The following is a 21,135-nucleotide window of genomic DNA, read 5'->3' on the forward strand; positions in this document are numbered from 1 at the left end:
CCTGCCCCGGTGATGTTCCGCGGTCATGGTACGCGCGAGCATACTCCGCTGCCGGTCTGATGAGCCGTGCTTCACGTGTTGATGTCAGTTCGGCTTCCATGGGGGAGGACGGCGAGGAAGCGAACAAGGGAAAGCGATTCTCAACCGGAAAACGGTTGTTCGTGTAAGTTTCGTCCTACCGATGGGCCGAGCGAGTAGCAACCGAACCCACTAAAACTGGTCCCGGGTTCCAAAACTCGACCGAGGCCGATGTGTGTGTGTGTGTGTGGGAAGGTGAGTAATTTAGTCATGTTCCCTCTAAACCATTGGTCTGATTAGAAGTCGCGTCCATAGATTACGCTCCAGGCGGAACTTTTCGAAGTGGAACCACTACATACACACATACACATACACATGCATACCAAAAGCAACGGAAAATCCTAACCCGCTTGCTGTGACGTGGCTCAAACGATAAACGGGTACGATGAAACTACACGTCATAGAAACTGTGGCAGATGTTGTGTGTTTGTGTGTGTGTGTGTTTGCGTGGGAGTATAGGCAGGGTAAGGCAAACTTTCGAGCCAGTCTGCCCCAGCTCCAAGGCTCGCCCCATATGCCCACATGGCCGCTGCCGTGTTGGCTGCCGTATGGTAGTGTTTCCGGTCGTCTGAATAGTTTCGCACACTGGCCCCTCTCCCCGGGACTCACCTGGGACTTCCCCCGGGGACTCACCCGGGACCTCCCCCGGGGGAAAGGTTGGGCTGGTTCAAATTTTTGTCCCATTTCATCTCCCCCCCCCCGTTACCTCCCTCTCTCTCTCCCTTTCTCTCTCATACGCATAACACGTCCCGTTAACCCATCGTGACCCCGCTGGGTGTCTTTGGAATTTCCGGCTGCAAGTGTTACTTCCAAGTGCCGTAAACTTTCGCAATAGGAATTGGTGGTACCAAATAGAGTGAACAAACAAAAAAAGTGAAACTCGTTGCAAACGAAATCTGCAAAGTTTGCCCCCGCCGTCACTCCCCCGCTGTACGTTCTGCTCTAAGGCGGGCACTGCGCCCAGGCATCGTGCCCGATTTCGCATTCTTCGGAAGGTTGCACACCGGGACAGGGCGCTCTGGTTGAGTGGCTTGGTTGGAGGAAGGGAAGGGCACATCGTGTTGCGGAATTCGGCCTACATTTTCCGGTGCCATTTTCCATCATTAGCACACTAGGTTCTATTTGTGGAACGGCGCTGCAACTGGCGGGATACTGGCGGTGGTGGTGGTGGTGGTGGTGCTAGGCAAACATTCTTCTCCACAACCACGCAGTCGTCTTTCGGAAGCTATTTTCAGCGTACAGTGGGTGATAATTTTAAGCGACAGGCAGTAAATGCTTGGAAATAGGATCTATTATTAAGTGTCTATTTTGGCCAAGTCCCGTAGCACAGATGTACACAAAGATTAAAGGTTTATTATGAGCAAGTATTATATATGATCATTGAAGGACCAAATCTTAATAATATATCCTACTATTCTTTTCGGTATAAAAACCAATTAAACAGTTTGCTTAAGGATATGGCCGGTCTGATGGTACAGTCGTCAACTCGTACGACGTAACGACATACCCGTCATGGGTTCGGGTCCCGAATAGACCGTGCCCTCATACGTAGGACTGACTGACTATCCTGCTATGGTAACAATAAGTCACTGAAAGCCAAGCTCACCTCAATAGTGGGTAGACAGGCCTTGCCGGACAGCGGTTGTTGAGCCAAAGAAGAAGAAAGGATATGGAGAGAAGTTCAAACGGGAGTTGATACTCAACCGGAGCATATACATTCATCATGCACGCCTATCGATCAGACTATCTAGCCACTCCGCATTGGAGAGCTTAATAGATGACGTGGTTTGTTCCGTTTAGTTAATATGTTTGTAACTAATATAATAGATAATATGTTTTGTATTCTGTACTGTTTAATTCCGTTACGATTTTAAACAAAATCTTTCACGAAAGGGAAACATTTTTTATAACTCAATGCTTATCATACTAGCATAAAAGTGGGGAAAAAATCGCTCCAAATGTATAACAATGTCACACCCTAATTAAAACATGATTGGTACCATTTCCTCCCCTATTCCCACGGTAAAATGCATCCTTTTGCTGGCCTTTTTTATTCACCCTCCCAAAAGAATGATAGCAAATCGAGCAACTCACCAACCCGACCCATCATCGGTTCATCATTGGCTATGCAGCGCCGTGGGTCGAACTAGTCCTCGGAACGGCAAACGTACAACGTTTGCACCAGTCAGGCTCGATACACAAAGGAATGCAACCTGAAGCCGGAAGTGAATGTACTAAAAAAACCAACACCCACTCATAGCCCCCAGGTTAACGAACGCTAAAGTTCGCAATCACATAATAGAATGGCATGAAGTGTGTGTGTGTGTGTGTGTGTGTGTGTGGGTGGGTGGATGAGTGAGCTTCACCTCCCTATTTTCCTTTCGCAAGGAGCAGGTGAAGTGGACTAAGTGATGGACTGGTGCTCTAGAAAAGGGCACTGCTCGAGTAATTAAGTATAAAGCGCGCGTGTGTGCAGCAGTACAGAACGGAGCCGACCGGTTCACGGGGCAGAGCAAGTTAATAAAATGTTGCAAAACTTTCCCCCCAATTCCCCATACCACGCGCCAATTGCTCACTTTGTGTGTGTGTGTTTTGTTTTGAGGCAATGTACGGTGAAAAGGTTGAGGAAGGCGTTCAGAAGCTGACGGGGTAGTTGATTTGCATTTCTGGTGCTGGGTTTTGGAGGCAACGCTTTACGCCGGGAAAGCATTGGAATGATGACAAAAATGAAACCAAGCAAAGAGAGAGAGAGAGAGAGAGAGAGAGAGAGAGAGAGAGAGAGAGAGAGAGAGAGAAAGAGAGAGAAAAAACAACTTGAAATGCGGTAAAGGACCCCGAACCCCGATTGTCCCTATTTTTTTTATTTGCTCAATGTGTCAGTTCTCGATCGTACTGTGCATAAATTCATATGCGACCGTTTGGTGCAATCGGTGTCCCACCCCGCTTATGGGAGCAGCTGTGACAGGGAACACCCGGCAGACCCGATCAAAGCCTACTCGGCCGATTCGACTTGAAGGTGTATGGGGATGTATTGGACTACGTACTACGAGTGTGTGTGTGTGTGCATGTGGGGTAGTTTGTACGGGGCAAGTTCAATGGCGTGATTATGCTTGGCGGATGGCGCTCATACACCGGCCCGCACGGTCACGTTTGTTCGATGCTTGCATAAAACTAAAGGAAGTCAATGACAAAAGTTATGACCGCACGCGAATTGTGGGTGGAATGTCGCGGAAAGCAAATCTTTTTTTTCGATTTTCGATTTTGGAGACAAATTGATTCGGCTCTCCCCTAAGGCTGGCCCGATTTCTGGGAGATTGATTTGTTTTTTTTTTGTTTTGTTGTTGCGGGAAGTTAAATCATTCGTTGAAAAGGATTGTATTTTTCACGTGTGACTTTAAAATGTTTAAAATGTCATGCGATGTACGTTTAACTCTGCTTAAGAAAACAAGTCAATCATTAAATGATAAAAAAAGTAAATGAAGGGAAACGTACAGTTTCAACTATCTAATGCAAAAACACATTTAAAATAAATTGGTTTAACGCACATTTTTCCTTAATAAGCTTTTCAGAGGTTACAATCAATTGCTATGATAATGAGCCATGAACCATTAATCCGTTAAGGTCATATAATTTGAAAATTTAGATTTATATTAAATTAGCATTTTAAATTGCAGCGATATAAAATTAGGCTAAATCTAGATTAGATAAATCTTTAATATGCTATATGACAATACGACAGATACACACAAGAAAACGTCATCAAAGCGTGAAACATTATTTTGCAACTTATTTAAAACTAGCTCAATCTATTCCACGTTTTGCTTGCAACGTTAACTCACTTAAATTTCACGAAATGAGCTTTAAATAAGCCATCCGACCTTCAAATATTGATAATATGAAACTCAAATTATTCCCACGTGTTGCAGCTCACTTTCGCCAACGAAAAAGAAATAAGAAAAAAAATCGAATGCTTGCAGGCTTTTTTTACTAGTTATCACAATTGGATCATTTATTGTACAACCTACACAGTGTTCGGAGTAGTTTAACTTACGTATAATTTTCTAATCTAAAACCACCCTCCCCCCCTCCCCCCTCGCTCCCCTAATGATGCTCGTTAGCGTAGTTTAAAACCCGCCCGCCACTGCGACAAATGACGCGAAGTGATTGACCTCGCAGGGGACACTTCCAATGCGGTGACACTTTTAGGCTGATGGTCTTACATTTTCTGCCTATAATTATGCTGGCTAAGAAGCGGCAGCGTTGAAACGGGCCAAGCAACGGGGGCACGCAGCGCGCGGTACAGCAACAAAATCGGTGCTGTTCCCGGAAGCGTTAAATCGAATATTGGATATGTCGGAAGGGAAGAGGGAAAGGTACTGTATTCCAACATGGCCCGTAAGCCAATTATCGTCGAGGACGAGGACATTTGCTTGGTGTGTCTCAGCGCTTGTCGCTGGCTATGCTGGACAATGGAGCAGTGCACGGTACGCACTTAGCAAGAAGTTGCAATGTTAGATATGCTATCGATTTGGGGGTTCTCCGTTCGTTCTTTGTATGTGCCATTGCGTTCGTTCGCGTGTCTTTTGAACCACCGCCGAGGCACTACAAAGCCGCCGACATGCAGTCACGAGGATCTATCGGAGTGTAATAAGGTATAATAGGACTGGCCGGACCGGCGCGTACTGAAAACAGCTGGGAACGATGGCGACGGCTTCTCCAGCACAAGCGGCACACGCACGCACGGCGCATTAGGCGTGTGCCGAGATTGGCAAACGAATCCGGGCAGGTTAGGTGACCGGGGTGCCTTCTTCGATCGGTGCGTCGGTGTCGATTTTGTAGGGCCATTCGCGATGTATCACCGGACCGATGTCGCCGTTCAGGATGGCGATCAGCTCGTCCAGGAATCGTACATCGTCCAGATCGTCTGAGAGTTTCTTCGCGTCGGCAATCAGGCGGTTAGTTGTCGCCTCCAAGGACTGCAGGAATGGAGGAATGGCGAACAAAATGGGGGTTTTAGCGTTTGGGGCAAATATTGTAATCCCACGGACCCTGCTTACCAGTATGTCATTATGCAGCTCGACCGATTTGTACATGAGCGAGTGGATGTTCGTGTCGAGCTTGCCGATCTCCTCGATCTTGTCCGAAATGTCGTCGATCATGCTCGATGCGGTCGAGCTGCAGCTCGTCTGCCCCGAGGAGCTGGACGAGTCGAACACGCTGGGCGTCTTGCGGCGAAAGTTTTGCAGCTGGAAGCTGTTCAGTATGCTGGACTCGAGCAGCCCGAACGTGCGGTACCGCTCGTTGCGACGCGTCACGCTGTCCCGCCATCTGTCGGACAGTGTGTTGTCGCACCGGTAGTCCTCGTCGCTGGTCGAAACGTGAACGTTCGGATCGGTGTCCTGGGAATGCTGCTGTTGCTGCTGGTGGTGATGATGGTGATGGCGATGATGTACGCTTTGTGCATCGTCTAGCTGGCGCCGGCCGGTAGGGCTGGAGGTGGAAGATTTTGGCTGGTGGAACGGCGAGGTGCGCAACAGACCGCAGCAGCAGTTGACGTTGAGGTTGGTCGGGTTGATGTCCGTCTGCTCGAGCTCCTCGTACAGGGTGAGCGCATTTTCTTCGTCCGTAGAAAGCGTAAACTCTAGCTTTGGTAGCCGTTCGTCCACGGGGTTCATCTGTGTGTATATGGGGAGGGTAAAGAGAAGCGGAAGAAACAAGTCAAAGAAGGTGTAAAACTGTATCACAACTGGTAGAAGTGTTGGAAGAAGCACAATTTTACTAGATCAGGACAGATGCAATCATCAATGTGTATTCATTCTCAAAAGTTTATGAGTATTTAATAGGCGCACTGGTTACGTATCTCAGGTATAAAGGCATGGAATCACTCGTACCACAGTCATACAGCAAGTCTGCCCACTACCGTCAACTGCTCTTGTTCGAAACATCTAACCAAACCCAACCCAACCCACAACAATGAAGGCTACTCTGTTCTTCCTGATCGTCGTCCTGTGCGTCGTGGCTATCTCTGCGAACAACAGTGAGCAGCATGGTAAGGGACAGGGCAAGGGCAAAGGAAAGGAACAAGCTTCCGCTGGAGCTGCCGATGGCTCGAAAGTAGGCGTTGGCAACGGCAAGGGCAAGGGACAGGAGAAGGGCGACGCTGCATCCCGTGCTGAGGCTGGCCGTGCCCATGCTCAGAATGGAGGAAAGGGCCAGGAGAAGGCCAAGGAGCACGGAAAGGGCAAGGGAAAGAACTGAACGGAACATACGGAAATAAAATGATACATTATAGCTAAACAAACATACCTTTGTAGTTATTTGATAACACAGCAAAACAATACATGTGAGCTGATTGAAAGAAAATGATACCAATGAGGGTATCCTATGGAAATCGCCTCAAACATTTGAATATCACCAGCTTTGATTTTGCATGGTATGATAGTACAAACAAGATGTTACAGTACGAGGGCCTATGGCTTCTGCCGTTTGCTCATGAATAAGTATGTTACATGTTTCACTGGGAATGGGATAATTTAATCTGAAGTATGCACAAACGGCACTATGTAGCAGAAATAGTGAGATTTTAAGCATTGTAGCTTTCTATTGAACATTATTAAATTTTACACCATAACCTTTATTCTTCATACACTTCGGAGCATGGTATCATGAATCGGAATATGGCAGTTATTAGTGTAGCAAATATAAACATAATCAACAAAGAATCTGGCGAAGACTTTGTATCGCTTATCGGTGAAGTTTGCGATGTATTTTTGGTGGAATCTATGAACATGCAATTTTTAGAAAGTCTCGGATCTGAGAAGATTACAGTTTAGTAAAGTAATACTATGTAATACTATGTAATACTCTGTATAACTTTAATCAACAGGCCGGCCTCATGGTACAGTCGTCAATACGTCATACGTCATACGTAGGACTGACTATCATGCTATGGGGGGTAATCTGAAAGTCATTGAATGCCAACTCCACAAGTGATACAGGCAGGCCTAGACCGACAACGGTTGTCGAGCCAAAAGAAGAAGATATATGATCACCTGATGATGAGAAGTTCCATCAACTTGTTGAGATTGAAAACAACAGATGATGGAAAGTACATGATTTCTTAACGATCGTTTTGTTTTATGATAATAATCGGAATGAAATCTAATATGGTCATGTGCCAGATCATTAATTCTTGATTTCAACCTATTTGTTCACCCTGACTTGTTAATTTATTGCCTTCAGTATCCATTTTCTTAATCGCAGTTTAATAGCTTTGCACGTATGATATTGTAATGTTATTTGTGACGATCATATTGGTTGACTATAAATACCGATGAACAACCCTCGAAACAGCACAACCAGCTCAGCTACCAGCAGCTTAACCAACCAGCCAACCTAGCTCCAACCAACCAATCCAACCCTGTCGAACCAACAATGAAGGCTACTCTGTTCTTCCTGGTCGTCGTCCTGTGCGCAGTGGCTCTGGCTGCTCCACCATCCGAACAGAAGCGGGGTGGAAAGGGAAAGTCCGAAGTACAGGGCAAGGGCAAGGGCAACCGACAGGACGAGTCGGGATCGATGGAAGACGGACAGCAGGGTGGTAGCTCGGAGGAGAGTCATGGTGGAAAGGGCGGAAAGGGTGGAAAGGGCGGAAAGGGCGGCAAGGGAGGAAAGGGCGGTATGGATCGTGAGATGGAAAGCTCGCCGCGCCGCATGGTGAACCCGAAAGGAAAGGGAAAGCAGGAGCAGCAGAAGGAACACGGCAAGGGCCGTGAAAACGGCAAGGGCAAGAAGAACTAAGGTGATGATTGGTTCGAGCGATGGTTGAACAATAAAGCATCTTGAAAACAAAACAAAAAGACTTACGTGTGCAGAGTGTGAGTTACGCAATCCGAACAAACGCAAACACGTTTCCATAAATGTTGTTGATATTTACTTGGAAGGTTGTTGATATAACCGACCTTCGATGATATGATCGTTGGTATTTGTAATGATCTTACTTATCCGGCGCTACAACCACTTTGCGGTCTTGGCCTAACTCAGGAGTTTCCAAAGCTGCCCATAGTCTTGCGCTTTCGTTTACCATTCGGTTATCTAGGCCTTAATGGTGGACGCCGCAACGCCATCTTGCAAACCTCATTTGGGCCTACCACGCCTCCTCTGTTCTTGCAGACAACATGGCCAGCCCACCGGAGCCTGGCGAGCTTGATACGCTGCACGACAGTGAGGTTGCCGTACATCTCGTATAGCTCGTCGTTATAACAGCTCCTCCATTGTCCTTCCACATATACGGGGCCAAGAATCCTTCTGAGCATCTTGCGCTCTAATGCGGCTAAGAGGGTCAGATTTGGAGGGTGTCCATGTCTTAGGTTCTTTGAGGTGAACTGATTTCTCGAGCCGTAGAAAGACCGGTTGGCAGCCAGCATCCTTGCGCGCAACTCAGCTATAACGCTATTTTCGTTGCTGACCTTTGACCCGAGATAGGTGAATTCTGGGCTGACTTTAAAAGTGCGTTCACCTATCTGTATGTCACGCCTATGTAGGGTTGGATTTGTTATTGGTAGGGCCGCTGATGTTCTCACCATCAGTTTGGTATTTGTCTAGTTTATCTGAAATCCGAGATTTTCTGCCGCCTGCTCGAACCCTTAGGCTTCTGCTACATAGGAGTACCGCACATCATTGATGTCTATATCATCAGTGTATGCCAGGATCTGGGTTGACTCATAGACTCTAGCGCCAAGTTGTATAGGAGATAGGCAAGCCCGTCCCCCAGGTGCAGATCTTTGGTGGTAGCAACAAGCCTTGAGAGTTTTCCATCAATTTCACCTGGCAAGTGATGTTGGTCATAGTCATTCTAACTAACCGTATCAGTTTGGCCGGGATTCCCAAAGTGGTTTTCAACAAAACGAATATTAGTGTTTTGTTAGTTATGAGGGTTTGTTTGATTTAGCAGCTAAAAATGCGTGGAAAGACTACCATGTGGCATATAGGTTTTGTTTTTGTTTCGGTACCTGTGAACCAGGAATAATGCAGGACAGATCGTCGAAAGGAATCAGCAGCTGATCAGACAATGTAAGAAGTCATGATAATAAGACGAATATGTCGTATGTTAAAGATCTTCTACGAACTATTTGCAAACATAATTAATCAAGTATGAAGAGCTTAGAAATTGGATCAATCTATTGACATTATGATCTATTAAGTGGTATTACGACATTATTTATCATTTTGAGTCAATGTGGTCATCGCTGTTTGTCGTTGAACAATATTCAGTTACAATTTTCTTGATCGCAATTTAATAGCTTAACACGGGCATTATTCTCACTAACGATCATGTTGGTTGACTATAAATATCGATGAACAACCCTCGAAACAACACAACCAGCCCAGCTACCAGCAGCTTAACCAACCACCCTACCCAGCTCACCAACCCAACTCAACCCACAACAATGAAGGCTACTCTGTTCTTCCTGGTCGTCGTCCTGTGCGTCGTGGCTATCTCTGCCAACCACAGTGAGCAGCATGGTAAGGGACAGGGCAAGGGCAAAGGAAAGGAACAAGCTTCCGCTGGAGCTGCCGATGGCTCGAAAGTAGGCGTTGGCAACGGCAAGGGCAAGGGACAGGAGAAGGGCGACGCTGCATCCCGTGCTGAGGCTGGCCGTGCCCATGCTCAGAATGGAGGAAAGGGCCAGGAGAAGGCCAAGGAGCACGGAAAGGGCAAGGGAAAGAACTGAACGGAACATACGGAAATAAAATGATACATTATAGCTAAACAAACATACCTTTGTAGTTATTTGATAACACAGCAAAATACATGTGAGCTGATTGAAAGAAAATGATACTTAAGAGGGAATCCTATGGAAATCGCCTCAAACATTTGAATATCACTAGCTTTGATTTTGCGTGGTATGATAGTACAAACAAGATGTTACAGTACGATTAAGAGAAAGAGGGCCTATGGCTTCTGCCGTTTGCTCATGAATAAGTATGTTACATGTTTCACTGGGAATGGGATAATTTAATCTGAAGTATGCACAAACGGCACCATGTAGCAGAAATAGTGAGATTTTAAGCATTGTAGCTTTCTATTGAACATTATTAAATTTTACATCATAACCTTTATTCTTCATACACTTCGGAGCATGGTATCATGAATCGGAATATGGCAGTTATTAGTGTAGCAAATATAAACATAATCAACAAAGAATCTGGCGAAGACTTTGTATCGCTTATCGGTGAAGTTTGCGATGTATTTTTGGTGGAATCTATGAACATGCAATTTTTAGAAAGTCTCGGATCTGAGAAGATTACAGTTTAGTAAAGTAATACTATGTAATACTATGTAATACTCTGTATAACTTTAATCAACAGGCCGGCCTCATGGTACAGTCGTCAATACGTCATACGTCATACGTAGGACTGACTATCATGCTATGGGGGGTAATCTGAAAGTCATTGAATGCCAACTCCACAAGTGATACAGGCAGGCCTAGACCGACAACGGTTGTCGAGCCAAAAGAAGAAGATATATGATCACCTGATGATGAGAAGTTCCATCAACTTGTTGAGATTGAAAACAACAGATGATGGAAAGTACATGATTTCTTAACGATCGTTTTGTTTTATGATAATAATCGGAATGAAATCTAATATGGTCATGTGCCAGATCATTAATTCTTGATTTCAACCTATTTGTTCACCCTGACTTGTTAATTTATTGCCTTCAGTATCCATTTTCTTAATCGCAGTTTAATAGCTTTGCACGTATGATATTGTAATGTTATTTGTGACGATCATATTGGTTGACTATAAATACCGATGAACAACCCTCGAAACAGCACAACCAGCTCAGCTACCAGCAGCTTAACCAACCAGCCAACCTAGCTCCAACCAACCAATCCAACCCTGTCGAACCAACAATGAAGGCTACTCTGTTCTTCCTGGTCGTCGTCCTGTGCGCAGTGGCTCTGGCTGCTCCACCATCCGAACAGAAGCGGGGTGGAAAGGGAAAGTCCGAAGTACAGGGCAAGGGCAAGGGCAACCGACAGGACGAGTCGGGATCGATGGAGGACGGACAGCAGGGTGGTAGCTCGGAGGAGAGCCAAGGTGGAAAGAGTGAAAAGAGTGGAAAGGGTGGAAAGGGCGGAAAGGGCGGCAAGGGAGGAAAGGGCGGTATGGATCGTGAGATGGAAAGCTCGCCGCGCCGCATGGTGAACCCGAAAGGAAAGGGAAAACAGGAGCAGCAGAAGGAACACGGCAAGGGCCGTGAAAATGGCAAGGGCAAGAAGAACTAAGGTGACGATTGGTTCGAGCGATGGTTGAACAATAAAGCATCTTGAAAACAAAACAAAAAGACTTATGTATGCAGAGTACGAGGTACACAATCCGAACAAACGCAAAAACGTTTCCATAAATGTTGTTGATATTTACTTGGAAGGTTGTTGATATAACTGACCTTCGACGATATGATCGTTGGTATTTGTAATGATCTTACTTATCCGGCGCTACAACCAATTTGCAATCTTGACCTGGCTCAGTTATCTCGGCCTTAATGGTGGACGCCGCAACGCCATCTTGCGACCCTCATTTGGGCCTACCACGCCTCCTCTGTTCTTGCAGACAACATGGCCAGCCCACCGGAGCCTGGCGAGCTTGATACGCTGCACGACAGTGAGGTTGCCGTACATCTCGTATAGCTCGTCGTTATAACAGCTCCTCCATTGTCCTTCCACATATACGGGGCCAAGAATCCTTCTGAGCATCTTGCGCTCTAATGCGGCTAAGAGGGTCAGATTTGGAGGGTGTCCATGTCTTAGGTTCTTTGAGGTGAACTGATTTCTCGAGCCGTAGAAAGACCGGTTGGCAGCCAGCATCCTTGCGCGCAACTCAGCTATAACGCTATTTTCGTTGCTGACCTTTGACCCGAGATAGGTGAATTCTGGGCTGACTTTAAAAGTGCGTTCACCTATCTGTATGTCACGCCTATGTAGGGTTGGATTTGTTATTGGTAGGGCCGCTGATGTTCTCACCATCAGTTTGGTATTTGCCTAGTTTATCTGAAATCCGAGATTTTCTGCCGCCAGCTAGATCCATTAGGCTTCTGCTACATAGGAGTACCGCACATCATTGATGTCTATATCCTCAGTGTATGCCAGGATCTCGGTTGACTCATAGACTCTAGCGCCAAGTTGAATAGGAGATAGGCAAGCCCGTCCCCCTGGTGCAGATCTTTGGTGGTAGCAACAAGCCTTGAGAGTTTTCCATCAATTTCACCTGGCAAATGATGTTGGTCATAGTCTAATTAACCGTATCAGTTTGGCCGGGATTCCCAAAGTGGGTTTTAACAAAAAGAATATTAGTGTTTTATTAGTTATGAGGATTTGTTGGATTTAGCAGCTAAAAATGCGTGGAAAGACTACCATGTGGCATATAGGTTTTGTTTTTGTTTCGGTACCTGTGAACCAGGAATAATGCAGGACAGATCGTCGAAAGGAATCAGCAGCTGATCAGACAATGTAAGAAGTCATGATAATAAGACGAATATGTCGTATGTTAAAGATCTTCTACGAACTATTTGCAAACATAATCAATCAAGTATGAAGAGCTTAGAAATTGGATCAATCTATTGACATTATGATCTATTAAGTGGTATTACGCCATTATTTATCATTTTGAGTCAATGTGGTCATCGCTGTTTGTCGTTGAACAATATTCAGTTACAATTTTCTTGATCGCAATTTAATAGCTTAACACGGGCATTATTCTCACTAACGATCATGTTGGTTGACTATAAATATCGATGAACTAGCCTCGAAACAGCTCAACCAGCTCAGCTACCAGCAGTTTATCCAACCACCCTACCCAGCTCACCAACCCAACTCAACCCACAAAAATGAAGGCTACTCTGTTCTTCCTGGTCGTCGTTCTGTGCGTCGTGGCTATCTCTGCGAACAACAGTGAGCAGCATGGTAAGGGACAGGGCAAGGGCAAAGGAAAGGAACAAGCTTCCGCTGGAGCTGCCGATGGCTCGAAAGTAGGCGTTGGAAACGGCAAGGGCAAGGGACAGGAGAAGGGCGACGCTGCATCCCGTGCTGAGGCTGGTCGTGCCCATGCTCAGAATGGAGGAAAGGGCCAGGAGAAGGCCAAGGAGCACGGAAAGGGCAAGGGAAAGAACTGAACGGAACATACGGAAATAAAATGATACATTATAGCTAAACAAATATACCTTTGTAGTTATTTGAGAAAACAGTGAAATATTTATTTATTTATTTGTATAAAATGAGGTTAATATTATTTTCAATGAGAACTTCCTCTAAAGAGTGGTGAGAAAATTATTGTTTTTTTTTTTTTTAAATAATTCCATTACTCCATTTGTATGTTATAACTCAAAACTCTGAAATTGTTTACTATGTTGTTGGCCATGTCACGACGACGTGCTCTATTGTGAGTAGGCCAACAACAGAGAGCTCCTCACAAACATACTAACATCACGGTTGTTGATGTGGCATTATGTATTAAATCGTCACGCAAGTATGCCAAAAGGATCAAATGCTATTAGATAACTCTCATCTTATTGAAAATGTAGAAAAAAAATAGATATTTTGAACAAAACAGAAATAATAAAAATATAACGCTAGTCCTCAGACCACTTGAATTTCTGATGATATGCTACTTAGTATATCTAATATAGTATATAGTAGTCAAAGAATATATTCTTATTTCGTGAGCTTCGCGAGGTATAACAAACTTACCTTTGTTGGTAGGGTACAACATATACAAATAATATTTTTTATTCGTTCTTCGTTGCCATGATCACCATCATGATTCATGAGCAAAAAGTCGGCCCGCTTGATCAATCAAAACTTGACCGTTGGGATCTAGTTTTGGTGGAATCTATCTAACATAGCATGCAATTTCGACGAGAAGATAGCAGTTTAGTACAGAAATACTCCGAAAAAGATTATAAATATATCAAATCTAAATTGAACAGAGGAGACCTACCTATACATAGAGGGAACATTATATTACAGATACCAAGGATCATATCGTCGAAGGTCGGTTATATCAACAACCTTCCATGTACATATCACCAACATTTATGGAAACGTTTTTGCGTTTGTTCGGATTGCGTTCCTCATACTCTGCACACGTAAGTCTTTTTGTTTTGTTTTCAAGATGCTTTATTGTTCAACCATCGCTCGAACCAATCGTCACCTTAGTTCTTCTTGCCCTTGCCATTCTCACGGCCCTTGCCGTGTTCCTTCTGCTGCTCCTGCTTTCCCTTTCCTTTCGGGCTCTCCATGCGGCGCGGCGAGCTTTCCATCTCACGATCCATACCGCCCTTTCCTCCCTTGCCACTCTTTCCGCCCTTGCCGCCCTTTCCACCCTTTCCGCCCTTTCCACCTTGGCTCTCCTCCGAGCTACCACCCTGCTGTCCGTCTTCCATCGATCCCGACTCGTCCTGTCGGTTGCCCTTGCCCTTGCCCTGTACTTCGGACTTTCCCTTTCCACCCCGCTTCTGTTCCGATGGTGGAGCAGCCAGAGCCACTGCGCACAGGACGACGACCAGGAAGAACAGAGTAGCCTTCATTGTTCTGGGTTGGGTTGGTTTGGATAGTTTCAAATAGTAAACACGAAATGATAAATTATATCGCTTTCCGATGGTCTTTTATACTGATGGTCATGCTTAGTGCAGTCATTATAATGTAATTTAGTTATGTACTGATCGTTTTCAAATCTGCCAAATATGCATGTTGTTTTAAGGTTGCAAATGCGGCAATTATTTTTACAATCTTACGCTTGTATATAAAAGGCCTTGCGGTGAGCCATTCTTCCAGTGCCTTGTCTATCACAATGGGAACTATAAGAATTCTGTTGCTTCAGGTTTTGGTAGTTTCGTTCGTGTGAAACGACTAACTACTTTCTTTTTAAAATTAAACCAATTATTAAATTATTTTTATTTGGTATTACGCCAAACCAACTAAAAACTTTATTGCACGAGCCAAAACCACCACCAAACCACCTGATAACCGTTACCAAAGTGCCGCGTCTTTTTTTCGCCATCGCGCCGCAAAACCGCTCGATCATCGTACCGCTTCGTCCGATCGCTCGCTCTCTCGGTTTTTTGGTTCGCTCGTTCTCCTCTCGCAACTATCCGCAATATTTATTCTCACGGCCGCCCCTTTAGCCGCAGCTACACGTAGCCTTATCGAAAACGGATCGTAGCGGGCAAGGTCGCTACATGTCATTACACTTTTTTTTTCGAAAGCAAGAAAATTTGCATATGTGCCTTCTATTTCAAGCCTGCTGCCTGCATATTATCAATTCGTTCAATTATCCTACCACTTCCGTCGCATAAACGTGTACCGTGCACCAGCAATCGCTTTGTCCCTTATAAAGGATTTCTTGCTTCTTGGCTTATTAGCATCTCTCGCAACGGCAGCTACGGCTGGAACCAAATCTGAAGTGAAGAAAGAGCAGGATAAACCTTCTACCGAAAGCTCTGAAGAGTACACTCGCTATCGGGTACGTCGTTCACTGTCTCCAGGTAACACTGGGTTAGCAACGTTCCCGCCTTTCAAACCAAAAGCCACGCTTCCGGGAACAAATGCTTTGCCGTACCGACCACCGGTTGCCGTAAAAGGACCAGAGAATGTTGAGACCAACAAACTATCAGTCATTACCTTGCCTAAAACTCCACCCAAAGAACTGACCACGGAAAAGAGCTCAAGTGTAGTAAATCGCATGAACATTCCTATAAGACCTGGACAACCAGCAACGAGGCCACTGCCCATTAAACCACTGGAACTAGTACCCAAATATGAGCAGCATGTTAGTGAACCTAACGACCAACCATCTCGTAGCAGTAGCCCCGGCAAAGGAAAGAAGAAAGGCCACGAAAAGAATGGAAAGCATAATGGCCGAGGAAATGGGAAGCAACGTGCTGATGCGAAGGACAACTCTAGCGAGGAGAGCGCGAAATGGTAGAAGGTATTTATCGACACATTCCTGTTTACATAACACTAGCTGGTGACTAAATTCAAAGCATATTGAAGAAAATAAATATTAAATATTCTCTGCTTCAAACCCATTACAAACGTGATCCAATGATCAAGATTTAGAATATTTTTTGTTTCACCGTCAGACAGTTGTTTGTTGAGATTACACACCAGCTGGGCACCAGTTTCAAGCTATTGATTGCTCTCCGTTACAGCCGGACGTACTATCAAAAAAACGAGATTTTGGAATACTGTCTTATCAGCACACTGGTTTTACGGGTAACGGTTTGCTAACATTTTAAACAGAAAATTTAAAATTTCAATTAATTGAAAAAATCCGTTACGAGATAAGAAATGGAGTGAAGTGAAAAAAAAAGTCGTGTTCTTATGAGTCATAAACGGGACGCGAGCAAGTGTTCCAGCAATTAATGCAATAAGCTGCTGAAGCATTCCAAGGGTTCAGTGTTGCTTGTTGATTGAATTTAGTGTATTAAAACGGAGGTGAATATCCACTGAGTAGAGGATCATGCATTATGCAAACACCAATAGTGATGTGTTTCTTTTTACAAGATTCACTGTTCAGTTTCAGCTTGCTCGCTGAAGAATAGAAACTAACGAGCCATATCACTTCACTAATTGCCCGTATCACCTCCAGCGCTATGCGGGCATGATTGGAACAGCCACGTAGCAGGTTGGGGAAAACACTCTCCGAAGCAAACCTAACACATTGCCACCAAACAGTCGATGGCCCATACACGTGTCTGTGCGGGATGGTGTTAACGTGTTCACATGCACGGTGCTACCGGACTTTAGGATGGTGTGTGGAGCGTTTGTGATAAATTGAATTATTAACAGGAGTCATTAGGGCAAGAGAGGGAAGTAGAGAACACTAGCACACAGGGTAGTTCACGAGAAGAAGGCAGTAAACAATCATTTCCAGCTCGCAATGGAAGGTGTAAGTGAAGTAGAATTTTGTAATAAAAATGAAGTTATTCAAAGATAGCTTCTCATCACAGTTTATTACTGTATCTTATTGTGTATTATTTCACCATGTCTATTAAACTCGTGTAGAAAATCGAAAACCCGTCTAACAGATCAAATGCTGCTTTAAGCACATTCTCTTGATCGAGCTCTCAACTTCACTCATAAAACCTTGGTCCGAAATACAGGAGTGTTCGAGTAAACTATGTGAACTGTAGCATTCCTCGATCGTGAGATGCTTTTCAACAGCAATTACATACTTTTGACAGCTGGCCAGTTGAAAAACGTCTCTGTTTGCATATGAAAGCGACTTGGAACGCGCTGCGTTTCTTCTTGGCGCAACGGCTTATGGCTCAACGAATATAACAATGCAAATTTGCGATGTCGTAATGACCTTCAATCCTTCAAATATTGAAACTAGTTGCACTAAAGATGGGTACTACTCAAAATATTCCTCTATACACCCAACTCATCTTAGAGACACCCTGTACAAAATAAAATCAACTTCTGTGTACGTACCGTATCCATTTAACGCTGTTCGATGGTCAAGTTTACGGACGGCGACAATCAGTGAGTGAGATCAGCAGTTGTTTAGCAATCCGATGACCGGAAGCATGACTTTTTCAACACACAAACACACACACACAACAAGTTGATTGGCACAGAACAGTTCCGCGACAAAACACAGCAGCAGTACACTTTACTGGATCTGTCTCGCTGCAACCTGTACCACTCGCCTGCACATTAGATAACAAATTGAAAGGCCACTCATAAACACGCGCACTGACGGCACAATCAACGGATACGACACTCTCGCTGGTTCAGGCTGGTGGATTGAAGGAGGATATGTATAAGATTATACCACTGCAGCCGTAAACGTTGGAAATAGCTCGCCCCCATGGAAAAGCAAAGACAGAAGAAAACAGAAAGAACATCTCTCAGCTTTTCCTTGGGTGGCCGCGCAACGGCATGGGCTTCCAAGCGCTTCGACGCGTGTTTGGATTACTTCAGCCGGTGTTGTATGTGTTGTTGTTGTTGTTGCTACTAGTGCGAGACACACTCGCGGAATCCGAAACCATACGGGGAGGGGTAAGGGATGGTGGTGGTGGTGGTAACGAAACAGCCGCGTTAGATGACGCACATTCTGCGAGGTGCAATTTCGATGATTTCGAGGTACGGAGGAAGGTTGTTTTTTTTTTGTTTTTCTGTGTCAAAGCACAATTTTCGCGATTTCACTCCGTGACCTCCATGGTCGGCTCCTCACCGTTTGGCCGAGAACGCAGAGGCATTGGGGTTGAACCGTCATTGTATCCTCCAAACGGTGTGTGTGTGTGTTGTGGAATGTTTTTGTTTCCGTTTGTATTTGTAGGGGAATGGGGGGGGGGGGGGGGGGGGGGATGGTAAGGTTGTGGAACACGAAAAAATTGGAGAAGTATTACGCAAAAAGGCGCTGTTAGAAAGGAAGCTTCTTATCCAGCTTAGCGGATAGAATTACCATTCCGGTGGGTGATCCCGCTTGGGGGAAGAAGAGGGTGTATCGAATGAAATGGACACTCGAGGTTTTGCTTTGTGTTTTTGGGGGCTCAGGGAACACTCACTTGAGCAACGCTGTGATAGTAGAGCCTCAAGTGCCGGATGGAGCCATTTGGATTGAAAGTTATATGATAACACACCTCAACAACTCAACACGCTATAACAACAAATAGAAAAAAACAAACACACCCACAAACACACACACACACACACACTTGTCACTGCTGCAATCAGTGGTCGTATCCACACTTCCTCGTGTTAGCTGCGTCACGTTACTTTTAGCGCGTACGCTCGTTACTCCATCACTGATTAGCGGGTTTCGCCACAAGAAAACCGAAAAGTTGCGAAAAAACACAAAACCACTAGCCGGTGAAACAGTTGCAGCAGTTTACTACACGTACATGGTACGTACAACCGTGTTGGGACCAGCCTTTTTGAGGTTAGTGCGTATGATTGATCGCGCTCGATCGTAGGCAGCGAAACGCGTCTAGCATTGAAACCTACCAACACCACACACACACAAACACGCACACACACACGGTGATGCACCGTTTTTTCAATGTCGTTCTTTGCACCACTTGACGCAGCCAACTGGAGGACTGAGGCGTGAGGCGTGCGCACTCACGTCCGAACCACAACGTCCGATAGATGCGCGAAGTTGCGTTAGGCATGCAAGCCGAGATCATTGCGCTATCATCGCCCATCATCGTCTAGCATCATTACCTGGCCGGGCTGCGAGTCGCACCAACCCCTTCCCTCCCTACCGGGCTGTGGTTGCGTGTGAGGGTGTGGTGTGGTGTTTATTTTTAACCGCCTGGCCTACTGCCGTTCACCCACTGTGCTTATGCTTCGTAGCGACGGCGGCAGCACGATGCGTTTGTACGCTCACTCACCGCACACGCTCTACTGCGACAATCGCGCGCCTACCCCCCCCCCCCCCCCCGCCGGACGGACGGGTTGGGGTTGCGCGATGCTGCTCGGGACAAATTTAATAAACACTTGGCCGGATCGAACTCACTCCCCTCCCCACCCCTCATACCATGGGCGAAAAGGGGAAACACAAATGGCCGGTCGTCGGTTTTGCACGGCGTGAAGAAAAAATGGAACAGCACAAGCGGTTCACGTAACGGTCGAAACTCACACAGAAATGGAAAATACAAAAAAAAAAACAAAAACAAAAAACACACAAGCACACACACACACACACACACACACCTGTCTAATGATTTTACTTTTCTCGATTCGTTTCACTTTCTCGATCGTTTACTCGGTGGGAAAACAGAAGGGAGAGTCACAAAAACACACACACGGAGCGAATGATTAGGTTTCACCTGATAGGTTACATCCGCGCCCCAATCGGCTCTGTCGGATCGATTTTGCTCCGTTCGATCACAGCGTCAAACGGGCCAGCGCTACTGTACGATTCGCTAACAGGCAGCCGTCCGGAAAGATTCAGGAGGAAATGAGCACCTTTCACACACATAAACGCACGCACAACAGACGGTACACGATATCCGTGGAAAATGGTGCGCGCACACTTGGATTCCTTCCCGACGGAATTTTCTTCAATTTCTCGACGCAACGCACGAACGACGACGTTGGGGCAAGGCGACGGGAAGAGGGGTGCTGGTGATTATGAGGGGAGTGAAAATAGACAACGGAAACCTACGGCTGCGTGCGAAGCTAAACACTGCACACTCAGTAACTGCGGCCTGCCTCGACGGGTGCCGCTAACGAAATGATGGTCCGTCTGCCCCGATGGTGTTTGCTCCATCGCGGGCGCAGTAGCTGGCGGTTCTAATTACCGCGCACCATGCGTTCGAGAGAGCGCGCGTCTTCGGGAGCGTCGTAGTTGTTGCTTGTTGGTGGATGGGTGGTGTATTGGTTTTTGTTTCTTTTTCGTAGTTGCTGTTGTTGGTTTGCTCCTATACGCCATCCGCTCGATTGGTTCGTTAAATTTGTACGCTTTTTGCTTTCATTCTGTCTGTGCGCCGGGCATATGGTAACTGCACACTGAGACGCGGCCGTTAGCTGGTGGAGGCTAAAATTGAATAATAGAAGAACTGTTGAATTTGGAAGAATTAATGATTACGGACGGTCCCCGGGATACACGGTACCTCTTATAGGCGGAATCGGAGATACGCGGTTTTCTAAATTTGACAGTTCTTCGGGCAAATTGTACTGATTTGACACATCAATTATCAAATGCTGAGTAATTTCTCTTTTGGTTGAATGTTGGGGCCCATTTCAAAAGTTTTAAAACTGTAATTTTTAGTCAGAATATCAAATAATTAATAAAATCAAAAAAATAAATAATAAATTCGAAATACGCGGTATTTTGCGGCTGTTTTCGGTCCCGATTAACCGTGTATCTCGGGAACCGCCTGTACTTGGGTAGGAGATTTCAGGTGGTGTACATCGAATTTATCAACCGAAAGCAGCTCATACACTCATAGACATTGCGTGTAATATGGGCGGTATCGGAACATTTTTCCAACGACGGGGGTTTGGAGGTTGTAGTGTTGTGGAAATATGTAGTCATATT

At 45.5% G+C, this 21,135-nt stretch overlaps 2 protein-coding genes across 10 annotated transcripts; one reads left to right on the forward strand and one right to left on the reverse strand.

Moving 5' to 3' along the window:
• Positions 1 to 4,057: 4,057 nt before the first annotated feature.
• LOC121588322 (lateral signaling target protein 2 homolog) lies at positions 4,058 to 20,398 on the reverse strand. Of its 9 annotated transcripts, none has more exons than XM_041906109.1 (4): positions 20,260 to 20,398; positions 17,577 to 17,794; positions 5,136 to 5,753; positions 4,058 to 5,054 (listed from the first exon to the last, which is right to left on the reverse strand). In XM_041906109.1, the coding sequence occupies exons 2-4, from the start codon at positions 17,583 to 17,585 to the stop codon at positions 4,866 to 4,868; spliced, it is 816 nt and encodes a 271-aa protein (XP_041762043.1). In that variant the 5' UTR covers positions 17,586 to 17,794; positions 20,260 to 20,398; the 3' UTR covers positions 4,058 to 4,865. The 9 variants fall into 9 exon arrangements, with proteins under 9 accessions (XP_041762043.1, XP_041762036.1, XP_041762040.1 ...); XM_041906102.1 differs by having other exon boundaries at positions 17,577 to 17,883; XM_041906106.1 differs by lacking the exon at positions 20,260 to 20,398 and adding an exon at positions 19,922 to 20,054 and having other exon boundaries at positions 17,577 to 17,883.
• LOC121588324 (eggshell protein 2A-like) lies at positions 10,934 to 11,425 on the forward strand. The gene has a single exon (XM_041906111.1). The coding sequence runs from the start codon at positions 10,998 to 11,000 to the stop codon at positions 11,370 to 11,372; it is 375 nt and encodes a 124-aa protein (XP_041762045.1). The 5' UTR covers positions 10,934 to 10,997; the 3' UTR covers positions 11,373 to 11,425.
• Positions 20,399 to 21,135: the final 737 nt, after the last annotated feature.

Source organism: Anopheles merus, chromosome 2R (genome assembly GCF_017562075.2).
Source record: "Anopheles merus strain MAF chromosome 2R, AmerM5.1, whole genome shotgun sequence".
NCBI lineage: Eukaryota > Metazoa > Arthropoda > Insecta > Diptera > Culicidae > Anopheles > Anopheles merus.